This window comes from Daldinia caldariorum, assembly GCF_022478825.1.
Source record: "Daldinia caldariorum strain CBS 122874 unplaced genomic scaffold F4812scaffold_7, whole genome shotgun sequence".
Taxonomy (NCBI): domain Eukaryota; kingdom Fungi; phylum Ascomycota; class Sordariomycetes; order Xylariales; family Hypoxylaceae; genus Daldinia; species Daldinia caldariorum.
This window is the reverse complement of record NW_025953043.1, coordinates 1,004,430-1,018,964: the sequence shown is the minus strand read 5'-3', so window position 1 is coordinate 1,018,964 and position 14,535 is coordinate 1,004,430. Positions and strand designations below refer to the sequence as shown.

At 48.4% G+C, this 14,535-nt stretch overlaps 3 protein-coding genes across 3 annotated transcripts; 2 read left to right on the top strand and 1 right to left on the bottom strand.

The window, feature by feature from the left end:
• The first annotated feature begins 349 nt into the window (after positions 1 to 349).
• Positions 350 to 2,444, top strand: F4812DRAFT_369229 (cation efflux family-domain-containing protein). The gene is made up of 2 exons (XM_047931904.1): positions 350 to 452; positions 661 to 2,444. Exon 2 carries the CDS (start codon positions 712 to 714, stop codon positions 2,269 to 2,271), a length of 1,560 nt encoding a protein of 519 aa, XP_047790758.1. The 5' UTR covers positions 350 to 452; positions 661 to 711; the 3' UTR covers positions 2,272 to 2,444.
• Positions 2,445 to 3,663: 1,219 nt separating this feature from the next.
• On the bottom strand, positions 3,664 to 4,725 carry F4812DRAFT_458876 (uncharacterized protein; the record flags this gene model as incomplete). The annotated part of the gene is made up of 2 exons (XM_047937437.1): positions 3,664 to 4,455; positions 4,543 to 4,725. The coding sequence occupies 2 exons, from the start codon at positions 4,723 to 4,725 to the stop codon at positions 3,664 to 3,666; spliced, it is 975 nt and encodes a 324-aa protein (XP_047790757.1).
• A 1,683-nt stretch (positions 4,726 to 6,408) lies between these two features.
• Positions 6,409 to 8,899, top strand: F4812DRAFT_368796 (Ribokinase-like protein). Its single transcript, XM_047931902.1, has 7 exons — positions 6,409 to 6,613; positions 6,686 to 6,794; positions 6,885 to 7,335; positions 7,560 to 7,691; positions 7,927 to 7,988; positions 8,509 to 8,732; positions 8,793 to 8,899. Exons 2-6 carry the CDS (start codon positions 6,742 to 6,744, stop codon positions 8,666 to 8,668), a joined length of 858 nt encoding a protein of 285 aa, XP_047790756.1. The 5' UTR covers positions 6,409 to 6,613; positions 6,686 to 6,741; the 3' UTR covers positions 8,669 to 8,732; positions 8,793 to 8,899.
• Positions 8,900 to 14,535: the final 5,636 nt, after the last annotated feature.

Here is a 14,535-nt window from a genome sequence, read left to right as displayed (position 1 = left end):
GTAGGTGGTATGTTTTGTATACAATTAGGTACCTCCTAATGCAGCCGGAACTCCAAAATATGCTAGCTTGGGAAATGAGTTGGTGCGCGTACCTCTCCTATAATGGGTACACATCTCCCACTAAGCGTTTCCGTGTATTTACTAATATAGGGGAAGTGTCGAACGCTATTAGTACTGCCATGGCTACTACCTAATTGAAGTAACTACCTTAGGTAGGTAACCTAAGGTAACCAGCCTAACTTTTAAACTTTAGGTCAGTCTGCATCAAGATGCGACGTCAATCCCTCCCGCATTCCAATTTGGATTAAGCACCTTTTTTTATTTCCCTTTCTTTCTTGTTGCATGCACCTCTAAAGCGGGAGACCACGGCTCCGATCTAAGACAACCTGTCAGAAAAGGCAAAGAAAAAAAAGAATAAGTCGGGAGTGATCTGACCTGAATATGGAAACGAGATGAGTGCAGCCATTCGTTCACATCATCATCATCATCATCCACACACACGGAATCACACTAGAATAATACCGTGGGTAACAAAGCAAAACTTCCCCCCTCTCCCCCCATAACTGGTACGCCGTACGGTGTACCTAGCCAGCTAGCCAGGTAGCCAACCCATTATTTTACCACCTAACTACTTCGTACCTAACCTAACGTATACAATACAATACAACTATACCCTTCTAAATCGGGATAAGCGCGAAATCGGCTTTGGGGATGGCTCCCGGAAGCCTTGCACCACCGCCAATATCTATCACCCCCGTTATCAAGACCCCCGACGACGACGGCAGCGATTACGATTTCAACGGTAGTGACGACGATAATATTCAGGTGGACTTGGATTACGCCCTATACGATAATAAGAGGTTACTTACGCCTGATCGAGACTCCTTCTACGATCCCAATCGTTTATCACCCATCGCTCCCACTTTCCAGATCAACGACTTCTCAAGTCCTCCCAATATGACCTCCAGCTCGGGCGGTCGAAACGAGAATTCTTCGCCCGTTGATATCTCCAGCTCGTCCAATGGCGCTCCGAACCCATTCAACTTTCAGACTCAGGTGATTTCCACCTCGCCTGTGAAACCAAACGTCGGCCAGCGCAGAGGCCATAAATACAAACACTCGAGCATCAGCGCCCAGCATCAGATCTTCCAAGAGCCACCGCCACGTCCACCGCTGGCTCTACCGCGCGATCTACCTATACCCACTGTGAAGGAAGCATGGAAGTCCATGTCCAAAGATCAACGCCGCCGGCTTTACTGGTGCATGTGCCACGGCGTCATCGCCATATCTGTCTTCCTCTCCGCCCATGGCTCCCTCGCCATGACCGCACTCTCCCACCTAGTCTTGTTCGACGTCGGGTCCGCCCTGATCTGCGTGGCCGTCGAAGTCCTCGGCAACTTCGAGGTGTGGAAGCGGAGCAGCATCCGACACCCCTTCGGCCTGGAGCGCGCCGAGGTGCTCGCCGGCTTCGCCCTGAGCATCTTCCTTATCTTCGGCGGCTTCGACCTGGTCAGCCATAACCTAAAGCACGTCCTCGAGGGGAAAGGCGGCCACTCGTCGCACCACCCCGACCCCCACGACGGTTTGGCTCCTAGGGTGTCCCCCGGCGACGTAGACATGGCCAGCCTGGCCGCTATCTTGGCCACCCTCGTGAGCGCGTACGGCCTCCGGAACCACGCCCGCATCAGCAAGGTCATGCGCGTCAGTTACCTCGCCAGCCTGCCCAGCGTGCTCTCCAACCCCTTCCACTTCCTCACCCTCTCCACCTCCGCCCTCATGGTTCTCCTCCCCCTGCTCTTCGTCCCCATCGGCGTACTCCTCGACAGCACCATCTGCGCGCTCGTAGCCGTAGCCATGTTCGCGCTGGGCCTGCGGCTCGCCATCGCCCAGGGCCTCATGCTTCTCATGAGCTACGGCGGACGATCCGGCACCACCACCAGCAGCACCAGCACCAGCACTTCCGGTTCCGGCTCGAGCAATCCGGGCAAGAACAAGGAGGTCGGCGTCGCGGACGTGGTGCGCGAGATCGAGGCCGAGCCCGGCGTCGAGCGCGTCGAGGAGGCCCAGTTCTGGCAGGTCCACTACGGCCTGTGCATGGCCAACCTCAAGCTCGCGGTGGCTAAGGGCGCCGGCGCCGACGACGCCGCGCTCAGCCGCCTCCGCGCCCGCGTCGCGAGCCTGATACAGAACCGGCTCGGCGAGGGGTACGGGAAGGGGGGCAGCTTGCGGTGGGAGGTTAGTCTGCAGTTGGGTACCGCGGGGACGTACTGAGGAAGGAAAGGTAGGGGACGGGATCGGTTTGTTTTAAGTTTTCGGAGCGTTAGGTACCTATATTCTGGCCTGGTTTGTTTTTTTCATTGTTTTTGTTTAATGCTGAGAAGGGAATAAAATTAAAATAAAACGTTAAAGTAATAACTCGAAGGGGGAGACAAAAAAAGGGGGGGAGGGGGTTGGGGGGGTTATACATATATCATACATTAAGTACCCCACATACATAATGAAGGTGGAGGAGGCACTGTTGTCGTTGTTGCTAGAGAGGTATGTAGATTAGAGTAGATAAGACAGGAAAGGGGAGGGGAAAGGGGTAGGGGTAGGGAGAGGGAGGTATTCGGCGAGTATATTGCATCTTGATACTTTCCCGCCGTGTGTATATAGATAGGGAAGAGGTGTTTAAGCGACGAGACTCTGTATATATATGTGCCGTTATGGTCTATAGGTAGGTTAGTTAGTTAGTAGATTGGCATGTCTAGGAACGGGCTTGGACAAAAAGAGAAAAAATATATAATATATCTTTAATAGTTACCTAAAATAGTAGAATAGGAACGGCGTCTTCCTGTGTCTGTCTTGGTAGTTATATGAGGGAAGTGTGAAGTATGTGATGATGGTGGTGATGGTGATGGTATCGTTTAGAAACACTATAGCGGGTGGGCAGTTATTAATACATGATATCTATCATACATACATAGGTGCCTGGGTAGGTGGGTAGCAGTATACACAAGATCGTACTGAGATATCGACCTGTACCATATAGAAGGTGGTAAGTTACTCTAAACGCTGTATACAGTAAAGGTGTGCCCGGGATAGTTCGCCCTCACCCCTTACGTGTTACATGGCTGGATACATCTACCACATCGCCGCACCAAGCCGCAATCACGCCGCAGGCTATCAAGATAGAATGGCATCGTATATCCAACCTACCACCGTTTATTGCAAGGTGTACAGGAAGGGGGAAAGGGGGGGACGAGGCCGACAGATGCCGTCCTTCAACCTTGATGGTCAAGTCGCCCGGCAGACCTATGGGCAAATGGGGTGGGAGGGGGTTGGCTCAGCTTCGCGTTACTTTAGGTAGCTTCATGCTGTATTCCATTATGCTTACTACCTGAGATACTAAATAACGAATAGGAAGAAAAACTGACTCGCTATACTAACAAAATAAGTAGAAAGTTTTTGTTAGTTACAATAAAACAAAAGCGACTTCCTCGCAAGTCGTAAGAGAAAGAGAAAATCCCGCTCCCAATATGATAAACAGAACATGGATATGTATACCCAAGCGAGGCATATCTCGTCAACGAAAATATGAGATGAGTTCCACGTTCACTCATATCAACTCCTAACCGGACCGAACCACCTCCTATACCGAGGGACAACCATGGGCTACTTTTCCTAAAGGGACACGTTTTCATTCGCGTCCCACAGCGTTTGACGGATCCACTCGAACTTCTCCCAGAAGTCGTCCAGCCTCTTCTGCAGCTCGTCCTGGGCCGCGTCGCGGTAGCGGACGGCCACGGGGCTCAACTCGATGAACCCTTCGTGCTGGCGCTTGAAGACGACGTATTTGAGCTTGAGCTTCAGGACGAGGCCGGTGAGGGTGGCGAAGGCGGCCGGGTTGATGGGGAGGGGGATGTTGGGCCAGCGCCTACGGAACTGCTCGAACTCTAAGCGCAGGTCCTCGATGTGCGTGTTAACCATCGACGACCACTCGTGCTCGATGGCGATGGCGACGTTCGATTTGGCGAACATGTAAAAGCCGGGCAGTTTCTGCGGTTCATCGATGGCGACGAACCGGAAGTTGTGCTTCTTGGGCCGATCCACGAATCTGGACCGATGGCCTTCGTACAAGCTCGCCATGTTCATGTGCAGCTCTCCGTCGGTCGGGAGGACGTTGGGGGGTGCGTACGGATCATCGACGTCTTCTTCATGGAATAAATTAGACCCGGGATGGACTAATACCCAAGGAGCGTACATCCGGCTCTGTAATTCCTGGCCTCCGAGTAGTGCCAGTTGCTTGTAAATTTCCACCCACCTCTCCAGCGCGTCCGGATTTAGGGGCCGGCCGACGCGGGGAACGGCGTGCCCGTCTATGCTGAACTGGTATAAGGGGCAGGTTGTTTGCAGCTCCTCGGGTAGGATGGTAACGCCAGGGCGGAGGAAGTGGCTGGATATAACATCGCCGCACTGGTAGAGTAGTGGGGAGCGACACAAGGGGCACCACATCTGGCTGTCTCGATATTCGCGCGGGTCCTAGACTTGCGTCCATTGTACGAGGCATTCGGCGTGGAAGCCGTGGCGGCAAGGAAGTATCGTAGTCTCATCCTCTTCGATTTTTAGCCAACAGATAGCACATTCCGTTTCATTTTCAGAGGGTGGGATTGATGTTGTCTCTACCCCATCACCAGCGGGTTGCTGAGTTCTGTTCGGCCCTGCTTCCGTTTCCGTAGCCTCCATTTCATTTAAGTCACCTGATATAGGTATCTGTTCTAGTTTCTCTGTCCGCTTGTACTTTAGGATAGGATAGTATGAGCTTATAAATCATCACCGGCTTTTTAAAGAAGCATCATTAACGATAGTTAGTCGGAGTATGGATATTCAAGATAGTAATAACGTAATATTAGAAGCAAGGTATGCTTTTTATATTGAAGAAGGTCGAGAGAATATTCAATGTGAATGAAGTGAAGGATGAGTAATTTGGTTAGGTTAGGAGGTAGGTACCTTCTTGGGCACCTCCTATGTTGGGCACCTCCTCAGGTACCTGTTAAGACACGATCATCTGGAAGTTGCGACTATGACAGCGTAGGTTCCTAAGAGAGGTACCTACCTGGTAGGTAAGAAGCAAACGAACTTAGGGAAACAACAGACAGCTGTGTAGATGGTCCACCTTCCTGGATGTGTTGTTAGGTAATTTCCTTGCTTTCCCACTCCGAAATCTGGGTCAAACTTATCCTGTCTTTTCAATTTACTTACATCTTCCTAGGTGCCTTAGGTATATATAACCTTAGAAGCACATCTACTCAACTGGGAATTAGCTTATAAGTTATAAGATTGCCACTATCATTACTATCATTACCATCATGTCCAATATTCGATCAATCACGCCCCTTACCTCTCTGTCCGTTAGCAGAATGGATATTTACTTCCCGTGAGGTCGCCAACAGAATGTGACAAGCCCTCAAAACTGGTGCACATATTACACCAAAAAAAGGCCATTGGAGCGCTCACACGGCATCCCAATCTCCCTTGAGGGAAAACGAACAGTTAAGATCTAGCAGGAAACCGGCGTATTCGGTCATTGTTGCTTCAAATATCGCAATACCGTCACATCCCTTCCTTGACCAACTTCGTCTCAATGGCTTATTTGCGATCAGATCAGATCCGAATAAGACGAAACAGCCACGATGGTCAGAGTCTCATCGCAGCGTGGGTGCGTTGCGTTCTCCTGCCTGGTAGCTATACGATTCGAGCAGAGCTAAGCAGAATGGCCTGCATTGATTTCCCGTCTATCCGTCCGTCTGCGCGTCTCCGACCCGAGAACAGAATCCTCTCTGGCGTTCCACATAGGTTGGCCTGATTAGGGACAAAACCGCGAGTGCAGGTGAGTATCTGACCTACCTTAGGTACCTACCTTGCCTAGATTGCCTATCCGTCTTCGGTTTCATCTCGTCTGGTTCTCGCATGTGTTGCGTTCATTGAAATGTGACGGGGTTTCTGTGATAATGCAGCAGATAGGAGCATATAGCGTCGCTAACGGCACTCGGCACCTGAGGCTGAGATACGATCTTGACAAAGCCGTAAGGTGTTGTGTATGTATATGTGTGTACGTATGTATACCTAATACAATATGTACCTAATATAGGTACGTACGTGTGCATATACACACCGCTGGCTCTTTGGGGTCATAGTTCGCGGATTCAAGAGCGCACCGGAAAGACGGGTTGCATTCGATAATAAGTCTTGTAAGCGACGGGAAGAAATATTCGTGGCACATTAGGGGATGCGATTGGGAGGGAATCGATGCAAACTTGTACGATGCGTATGTAGGAGAAGGAGGTGGCGAGGTGGTGAGGTGGTGGTAACGGTTAAGTAGCGGTCAAACGATACCCCGAGGGATTAATTGCCCATCTATTAGGTTTAAGTGCGTAATGTACGAGGTAATGTATTGTACCGTATGGTCTGGCTTTTAGCGAACGAGTTGTCGTTTTGTCATTGGTTTCGCAGAGATACTAACTATCAGATAGGTATCAGATGGTGGTGGAGATGAGAAGAAAGGTGGCGCCGATAATTATTCCTTCGCGGCTCATGTAGGTACACACATACCTCTTATTATTGTCCACCTACGGTAAGTAAAGTGAGTCTTAGTCCACATTAAATTAATACGTTTTTCTTATACTACCTTGTCGAAACCTGAAAGTGTCGACTTGCGTCCCGGAGCCAACGTGGCACAGCATCGAACATCAATACACTACCATGAAGAAGAAGCTTGTTTGCATTGGGGCATGCTATGTCGATACTATCCTTGAGTGAGTTTTGAAAAAAACGCCCACCCCCTTGTTGCATAATAAATAAGCATGGCATGGGCCTGACTCAGATCAATCTCACGCATGTCGTAGCGTGCCTCAATACCCGGGCGAGGATTCCAAATTACGTGCCACCAATCTACAAGTCCGTCGAGGTGGCAATTGTCCAAACACGCTTCAAGTGCTCCAGCAGCTGCTCCCAATAAGGAGGAAGCAGGATGATGATGGCGGCGGCGGTAGCAGCAATGGTGGTCAAGACCTAGAACTCAAACCTTACCTGATATCATGCCTGCCTAGGGCCGACACGCCTGCGACGGCAACCATAACGGGCTCATTTGGACCGGGAAGCCTGGTCGATTTCACGAGGTGCATATTCCGCGAGGATCACCACCAGCCCGCGAGCAGCTACATCATACGCAGCGAAGCCACCGGGAGCCGCACCCTCGTGAACTACAACGACTTACCTGAGATGACGATAGGCGAGTTCGTCGCCGCCGTCGAAGGGATCGGCGACAACGACGACGATGTCTGGTTCCACTTCGAGGTACGCCTAACACTTATTATATCTATTATATCACCTCTTAGCCCCCCCCCCCCCTCTCTCTCCCCCACACACACGGGAGATGAATACATAAGGCGGGTTTGTAAAGGTTTGCATTTCTGTTTGCAAAGAGAAGAGGAAAACCGGGGAAATCCCAACTGCTTCTAATCCGGAAACTCACCCCAAAGCGCAATGCACAGGGACGGATACCTGAAACTACGTTGCAGTGCATTCGGCATGTAAGGCGGTCGTTCCCCAACGCGAGGGTAAGCGTCGAAGTCGAAAAACCGGGCCGGGAGGGTTTGGAAGAGCTGGCGGCTGAAGCGGACGTTGTGTTCTATTCGCGGAGCTGGGCTGAGGTGAGTCACCCTTCTCCTTTTCCTTTTTTTCCTTTTTTCCTTTTTTTTTTTTTTTTTTTTAAATTTTTTTATTATTATTTCTACTCGTGCGAAAAAAAGACTGGATAGTATGCATGCAGTAATAAAAGGAAAGGGGGGGGATAATGATAATGATGATGATGATGATGATGATGGCTTGCTGCAAGGTTGATTTAAGTCAAGACAGTTAAGTTAACCATCAGACCCGATCTACTAGAGTAAGCGGTACGGTAGCGCTCAGCAATGCTTGAGTGCCCAATCGGGCGTGGCCCGCAAAGCGTGAGTTGAAGTTGCGTTGCATTGGTTTCTGGTCACTAAAAGGGAAAAAATGAAACGATTGCTAGCAAGCAAGCAATCAAGCAAAGTACCTACAGCGATTATGCTGAGATACAGATATACCTAATAATAATTAATGGTTGATTGCAGGAGTCTCCTCTGTTGTACGTGGGGATCGGACGGTGCCTCGTGTCTATCACTTCCCAGTGGGAAGGCCGTGTCTTGTCCGGCTACGTCGCCTAGGCAAACCATTTCCGTGGTGGAGTACGTCCTGTCCTGTCTTGTCCAGTCCTGTTTTGTCTTGTCTTTCTATTTTGTCTATCTCTTGTCAGACCGCCGGAGGCAGCCCCCTAGAAACCGGGCCTTTGCGCCGGGGCGTTTATCCCCAAGAGGAAGAAGAGGAGAAGATGGGGAGGAGCAATTTAATAAGAGACAGAGAGAGAGAAAGAAAAACAGAAAGCAAGATTGATGCAGACTTGGTACTGTACCTGTTGTTTGGCTAACGGAATATCCCTGCGTCTAGCACCGTAGGAGCAGGTGACACCTTCATTGCCGGTATGCTGTTCGGGCTGCTGTGCCACCACGAGGACTGGGACACCGAGAGGAAAGTCCAGTTTGCTGTGCAGCTGGCTACGCGCAAGGTGCAACGGGACGGGTTCGACGGTCTTGGTCTTTGGTCTTGAGTTGGAGGAGGGGGAGTAAGAGTTACCTACCTAGGATCTAGGCGCAAGTACCTGGTATTGAATAGTAAGTAGCAGCGCCGGGAAAGTGGCGTCGTCACAAAACAAATGAAACTTTTTTTTTTAGGTCGATCGATTTTTATGAGATGTGACCGACTAATTGACTTGTGACGGGCTGGCTGGCGAAGAGGAAACCCCATGGTCGTGTGACGGGATGAAAAATAAAAGACTTCCAATTAATAAAACAATACTCGACTAGGTAAATACCAACCTAAATTAATAACTCTCAGACTCGGGGGTGGGAGCTGGATTGGCAAACAACACGATAACTCTCCTTATCTAGTGTTATTTTTTTAAGAGTCATTTTCAGGTTCATGTTGTTCTAATGTAGTTCGCATGTTAGTTTAGGTTAGGTACCTGTTTCGGATGCAAAGCAAAGCAAAGCAAAGTAAGAAACCGGCTCCATTAAAGAGCTTGCATGGATCGGTGACTTCTTCGTAACGAAACGAAACGAACGTACCATATACCGCATCGTACATATAGGTAGGTATCCCGGGGAAGAAAAGAGAGAGAGATACATATATACCCAAGGTGGGGGCAACCAACCCCATCCCTTGGATTGGTAGAAGAAGTAGGTGGTATATAGTAGGTAGTAGTATTATTAGTGATTATGATTAGTAGAGCAGGTGTGATTATCCTTTCTAATGGCGGTGCTGGCCTGTATATGGATATTGTACATACATATGTAAATACGTACATACATTAACCTACATCGTACAATACATGGCGTAGAAACGGCCGATGCGTGTTGTTCCACTTGCCGGCCGTGGAGAATGGAAGGTGGAAAAGACCGGCCGAGACTGGACGATCGTTCTGCAGAGGGTCTTCGAATTAGATGCTAGCAAAAGGCATGGAATAGGGTAGCTAAACGGTACAATACCTACCTACCTACCTACCTACATTAATAAGGGTACAAGGAGCGGTGAAACTGTGGATCGGTTGGTTGGTTGGTGTGTGAGAGATGGATTCTGCCCGGAATGGTAATTCGTAAGTTGTTTAGGAGGACTATACTACTACCTTGCAGTGTATCTGAGTACGAGTACGGGTTGCCTACGAAGATGAGGTCTACGAGTGGACGTTTTGATACTAGGTATACTAAATTGTAATGTAAATAGGGGGGAACCTGGAATGGGCAATACTCCGCAAGTAACACATCTCATAGTTACCTACCTTGGTATGTTATGGTCAAACACGAAGAAGGCTCTTTACTACAACATCCCTATTCTATATCCATGCCCGTAGTCATACCCATAGCCATAGCCATGATGATCTATACCTGCGTTGGGTATCTTGACCTACCTAACGTAGCATATCTATAATATGACTGACTAGTACTTATACATATGCAACTCTATATGCAACTATTCCCGCATTTTGTCGATACGACAGCCTGTATCCACAATATGCGTTTGTGTCTAACTAATGTAACTCCCAAGTCAGGCGAAGTTCAGTTCAGTTGTTTACGTTTATATACCTGTCGCATCGCATCGCATCGCATCCCACCTTTCGACTTTCCTATGCGAGAGAGTAATAAGAGTCCCTCGGGTTGTGGATGCCCGGAGCCGCTACTCCTGTGCTCCGTAAAGTCTGGACCGCCGGGACATTGCCCACATATGTTGGGGGGTTATGGAGGAGGGGAGAGGGGGGCATTTTACCTTTGCAACTATGATGAATGATGGCACGACGAACAAGTCGTATCGAGAAACTTCTGAACGTAGGATCGGGACGTCTTCTCAGAAGTTGGCACCGGAAAGAGACTAACAACATATAATACCTATTCGGCCCACGGGCCATCACCCCACGACACTTTTCTTTTCTTATATCTTACCTATGTAAGGTAGTGTTTATATATATTATATTGATAAAACCCCTTAAATCACTTGACGAATAACCCATGTCCGGCAGTGCGTGGCGGTTCTGGAATCTCGCATATTACGTATGTACGATACCTCCTCCTCCTCGTCAACCTTGCCTGTCCCTACCTAAGGTACGGATGTTGAAAAGCCGTTATCGAATAACTCTTCCAAGGTTTTTACGGCCTAGTTAGTTAATTATAATCATCTCGCCTTGGAATCGTATTGTACCGAGGAAATCTCTGCCCCTCACTCTCCCACTCCCGCCCTCCCTTATCGAAATCGGCCTGACCCAAAACCGACGCCACCCCCAAAAATCGAAGAGCTTCTTGGGATGGTGGATGGGTTGGGTTACCTAGGTAGGTACCCCTCCAGCTCGAACCCTCATCTGGTGGGTGGCCAAGATTGTGGTCGGGAGAAAGAGCTGTATGGGTAAGCTACGAGCCATCACTTAGACGTGCTTAACGTATGTGTGTATGTAAGTGTGTATGTATGTATGTCCATACGCATGCATGTGTGTATACATACAGGTAGGTAAGAGTATGTATTGTTCCGGAAGATATGCGACCGCTACGAAGATTGGGTCATTGGTTTGAATTTTTGCAGGAGACGGTACCTAGTCATGACGCAACCAACCCTTTATTTTGCTTTGCCTTATATTGTACGAGGGGGGGGCAGTCAGTCATACATACCTAGTTGATCATTCGCCAACTTCCGTTGTAAATCATGTACGAACTACCTAGAAGGTAGTTAACCTAATGTCATGTACCTTGTATGAGGTATGTATGTAGGTATGTATGGCTGGTAGGTAAATGTTTAAAAAATGGCAAGTGATTGATTGCTACGTGCTAGATGATGTGCCGCTGGAATCAATGCTCCATCGTCCTGAAGGAACACTTCTGACGACAAGGTGCGCAGAAAATTCGGGCATTTCGGATACATCTCTCCTCTCCCCTCGAACAAATTTCACCTTTTTTCCCCCTTCGCTTCCTCTTTTCGTTGTTGCGGTCAGACGATTTCGAAAAAATACTAATAATAATTCTTAGCGCTTTTACCTTTTGTTTTAAGCATAGTGTTTGCGGACATGCAATATTCTTGTTCAGGCTTTTCCGAAATAGCATTGGCTTTTTTTCCCCCTTGAACCCTCGTTTGCATATCTATTTTGAGAGTTGAGAGGAGGTGTGATGGAGAGAGGTCATGTTATCCGGATATATACGGTAGGGAGTACTACATACTACTCCTGTCCCATTCACCGAGGCTTTTCGATATTGGTTTACGCGAATATTACCTAGCTTAGGTATTAGATTACCCCCCTACTTACCTTTGCTACTTCGCCCACGCTGATGGCGCCGAAGCCTACATACCTAGGTAGGTAGTAGTAGTAGCGACGCAAGCTTTGGATGTGATGATGATGATGATGATTATTATTGATTGCTGGTCTTGGAAAGAAGTCCGCCCGCCATAGTAGACTAGGTACCAACCGGAGTTCGACCCTGATCCTGTCCGGAATGACGGTCTCCTACTGTAATAAGTGTGAGCGTAAGACAATATGAATATAAACAGATGAAGATTTCCTGGTTGTTCCTATGGTTACGTGCCAAAGGTGATCTTATCCGGGTCTAATACACAAAATGCTTAACGCCATGCATGAGTACATAATGTCACTGAACGGTGGCTCAGTTCTTGTTCGACCTGACTCTAGCGGAATATGCCTTCAAACGGGTTTGCTTGGCGGTAACTGATACACTACACTGGGTTAACAAGTTTCTTGCTCCCGAGGCTCAGTCGTGGCTCGGAGGAACAAGGTTTGGGGGGAACAACGTTTTGGTAGTATGTGAGTAATGATAGTTAGCTGCTTGTATTGCGAAACCCGAGTCTGACGCTACCGATTACTATTGGTGCTATTGGTGCTATTGGTGGTTAACGACTTACGACTTAAGCTATCGAACTACATACATAGTAGTAGTAGGTAGCTTCATCTACGAGGGATCGTCAGCCTCCTTTTTTTTTTTCTCTTTTTTTTTTTTTTTGGCGAAGTGTCAGGTCGGTCTAGGTCGATCAATGAGAAAATTTATCTTTAACTAACGGCCTACCAAGTGGCATGGATGGGTCCATTTACGGTGGACAGCAAAGGGCCATGTTCCTTGAAATCCACTCGCCGGATGCACGCCGAAGCAGTATTTTGCTGGGTACTCTACCTAGTACAACTCTGCACATCTGGGATTCAAAGACAAATCGTTGATGCGCCTAATTAACCAATATATGTATTGTATTGTACAGATTCCTGAACCGTGGGCTGAAATTGGAACAGGAAGGGAAGTTAAAAGTAGACCGAGCGCCTAGGATCGGGCCCTTGGCTGAACCCCTCCAGTCTCCTTGTACAATACACGCTGTGATTCGTACTAGTAGCCTGTAGCCTGTGGCCTGTTAGGGATCCTTCTATGTGATATACTACCTACTCATAGGCGCTCTCATAAAGGATGTGACCCCTTACGAATTTATGCTACCTACCTAAGGTATGTATACGTATGTTTTGTATTGTACGTATGCTTGGTATGGCCTATGGCCGCTAGCACTCATGGTCGATCTCTGCGGCACCATTGGGACTGTCCAACCCCCACAGCGAGACAGACGAGTTACAGCAAGGGTCGATTGATAACCTTGTGAGATCTAAATCAAGTGGTCAGCCAAGTTCTAGGCTGGCAGGGCTCGGATACGGCTTTACTGTAAAAAGAAATGGAAATCTTCCAGAGAATTCCCTGGCATCGTTTTCTACAACATCCTTATGAACCCAAATCCCCATCTTATCCTTTCACAAGATCTAGCCCAAGTAGGCATAATGAGTGCGTACTATCTCCTACTAACTATCGTGGGCCGTGGCTGATCGTTTATACGTACGAATACATACATACATACATACATATTTTACACTTTGTACATAAGCTTCTCGTAACAATACACAATGGCGTCCCCGATAGGATTCCGCTCGAGCCGTCTATGCAATTCATTGCTACGCAAAAGGAACCATAGCTAATGAGATTAATAAAAATCATTTGACTTACCCGGCGAGCGTGGCACGGGACCAGTGAGGTGAGTACATAGTAGTGTACATGTCTGGTATGTGGTGGGACGGGTAGGATGGGCGCTTTAAGCAACTCGCTCCTCTAATTGAATCGTGACGATGACGATGGTGCATACTTTCGCAACCTTGAATCGCGAGCGCCTCTTTGGCCCCCCAGACCCCCTTGACTTGCCAGCGCCACACTTTTTCAAACAAAGATTTATGAAGAGCTTGGGTTAGCGCCAGCCCCGGTCAAATCCACAGCTGACAAGTACAGTCGTTAATATTATAGTCACCAAAGTCACCAAGCGGCACGAGGGAAACGAGTCCGCACTTTTGAGCGCACAGATCGCCTCCGGGCTTACCTTAAGGTAGTTGGACCGCTCAGTTGGCAACGTAACAGCGTAACCACGCCCAAATAAGTAGTATTCCTAGGTAGTCTCTTCCTGGTACCCCTACCGAAACCCTGACTACCTAAGTTGATGGGCGCGCCATGATCATCAAACGAGGAAAGAAAAGAAAAAAAAAAGATTTGGCCGCAACAAGGTGTTGTGGAGACATGGAAATGTCCAACTGGCAACTGGCTTTTGGCTTTTACACGATCCTGCTACTCATTGCCCATTTGACACAAAGTGACAAAGGCGGGCTAAGATCGGTTCGGAGTTCCCAAGGAATCGTAGCGCATTTATTAGTCTTCCTCAGCAGGATCCCATGCAAGTGGTATTACCTAGTGGACGTTGCATTTGGCAAGGTGCTTGTTCCAGATGAATACGATATATCTACCGCGCGATCAGCCATTGCGAGGTTTTACAGTAACCCATGGGATGCAGGTATGGATCTTGTTTCACCGAGCCTCTTTTTTTAACCCTCATAAGCTCACGGTCAAAGAGAATGTG

Excerpts from the sequence above, each read along its gene's own strand:
- F4812DRAFT_368796 (XM_047931902.1), top strand. The coding sequence starts at position 6,742 with ATGAAGAAGAAGCTTGTTTGCATTGGGGCATGCTATGTCGATACTATC. Across the intron at positions 6,795-6,884 it reads TATGTCGATACTATCCTTGA|CGTGCCTCAATACCCGGGCG; the intron begins GTGAGTTTTGAA and ends CGCATGTCGTAG. Across the intron at positions 7,692-7,926 it reads ATTCGCGGAGCTGGGCTGAG|AGTAAGCGGTACGGTAGCGC; the intron begins GTGAGTCACCCT and ends CCGATCTACTAG.
- F4812DRAFT_369229 (XM_047931904.1), top strand. The coding sequence starts at position 712 with ATGGCTCCCGGAAGCCTTGCACCACCGCCAATATCTATCACCCCCGTT.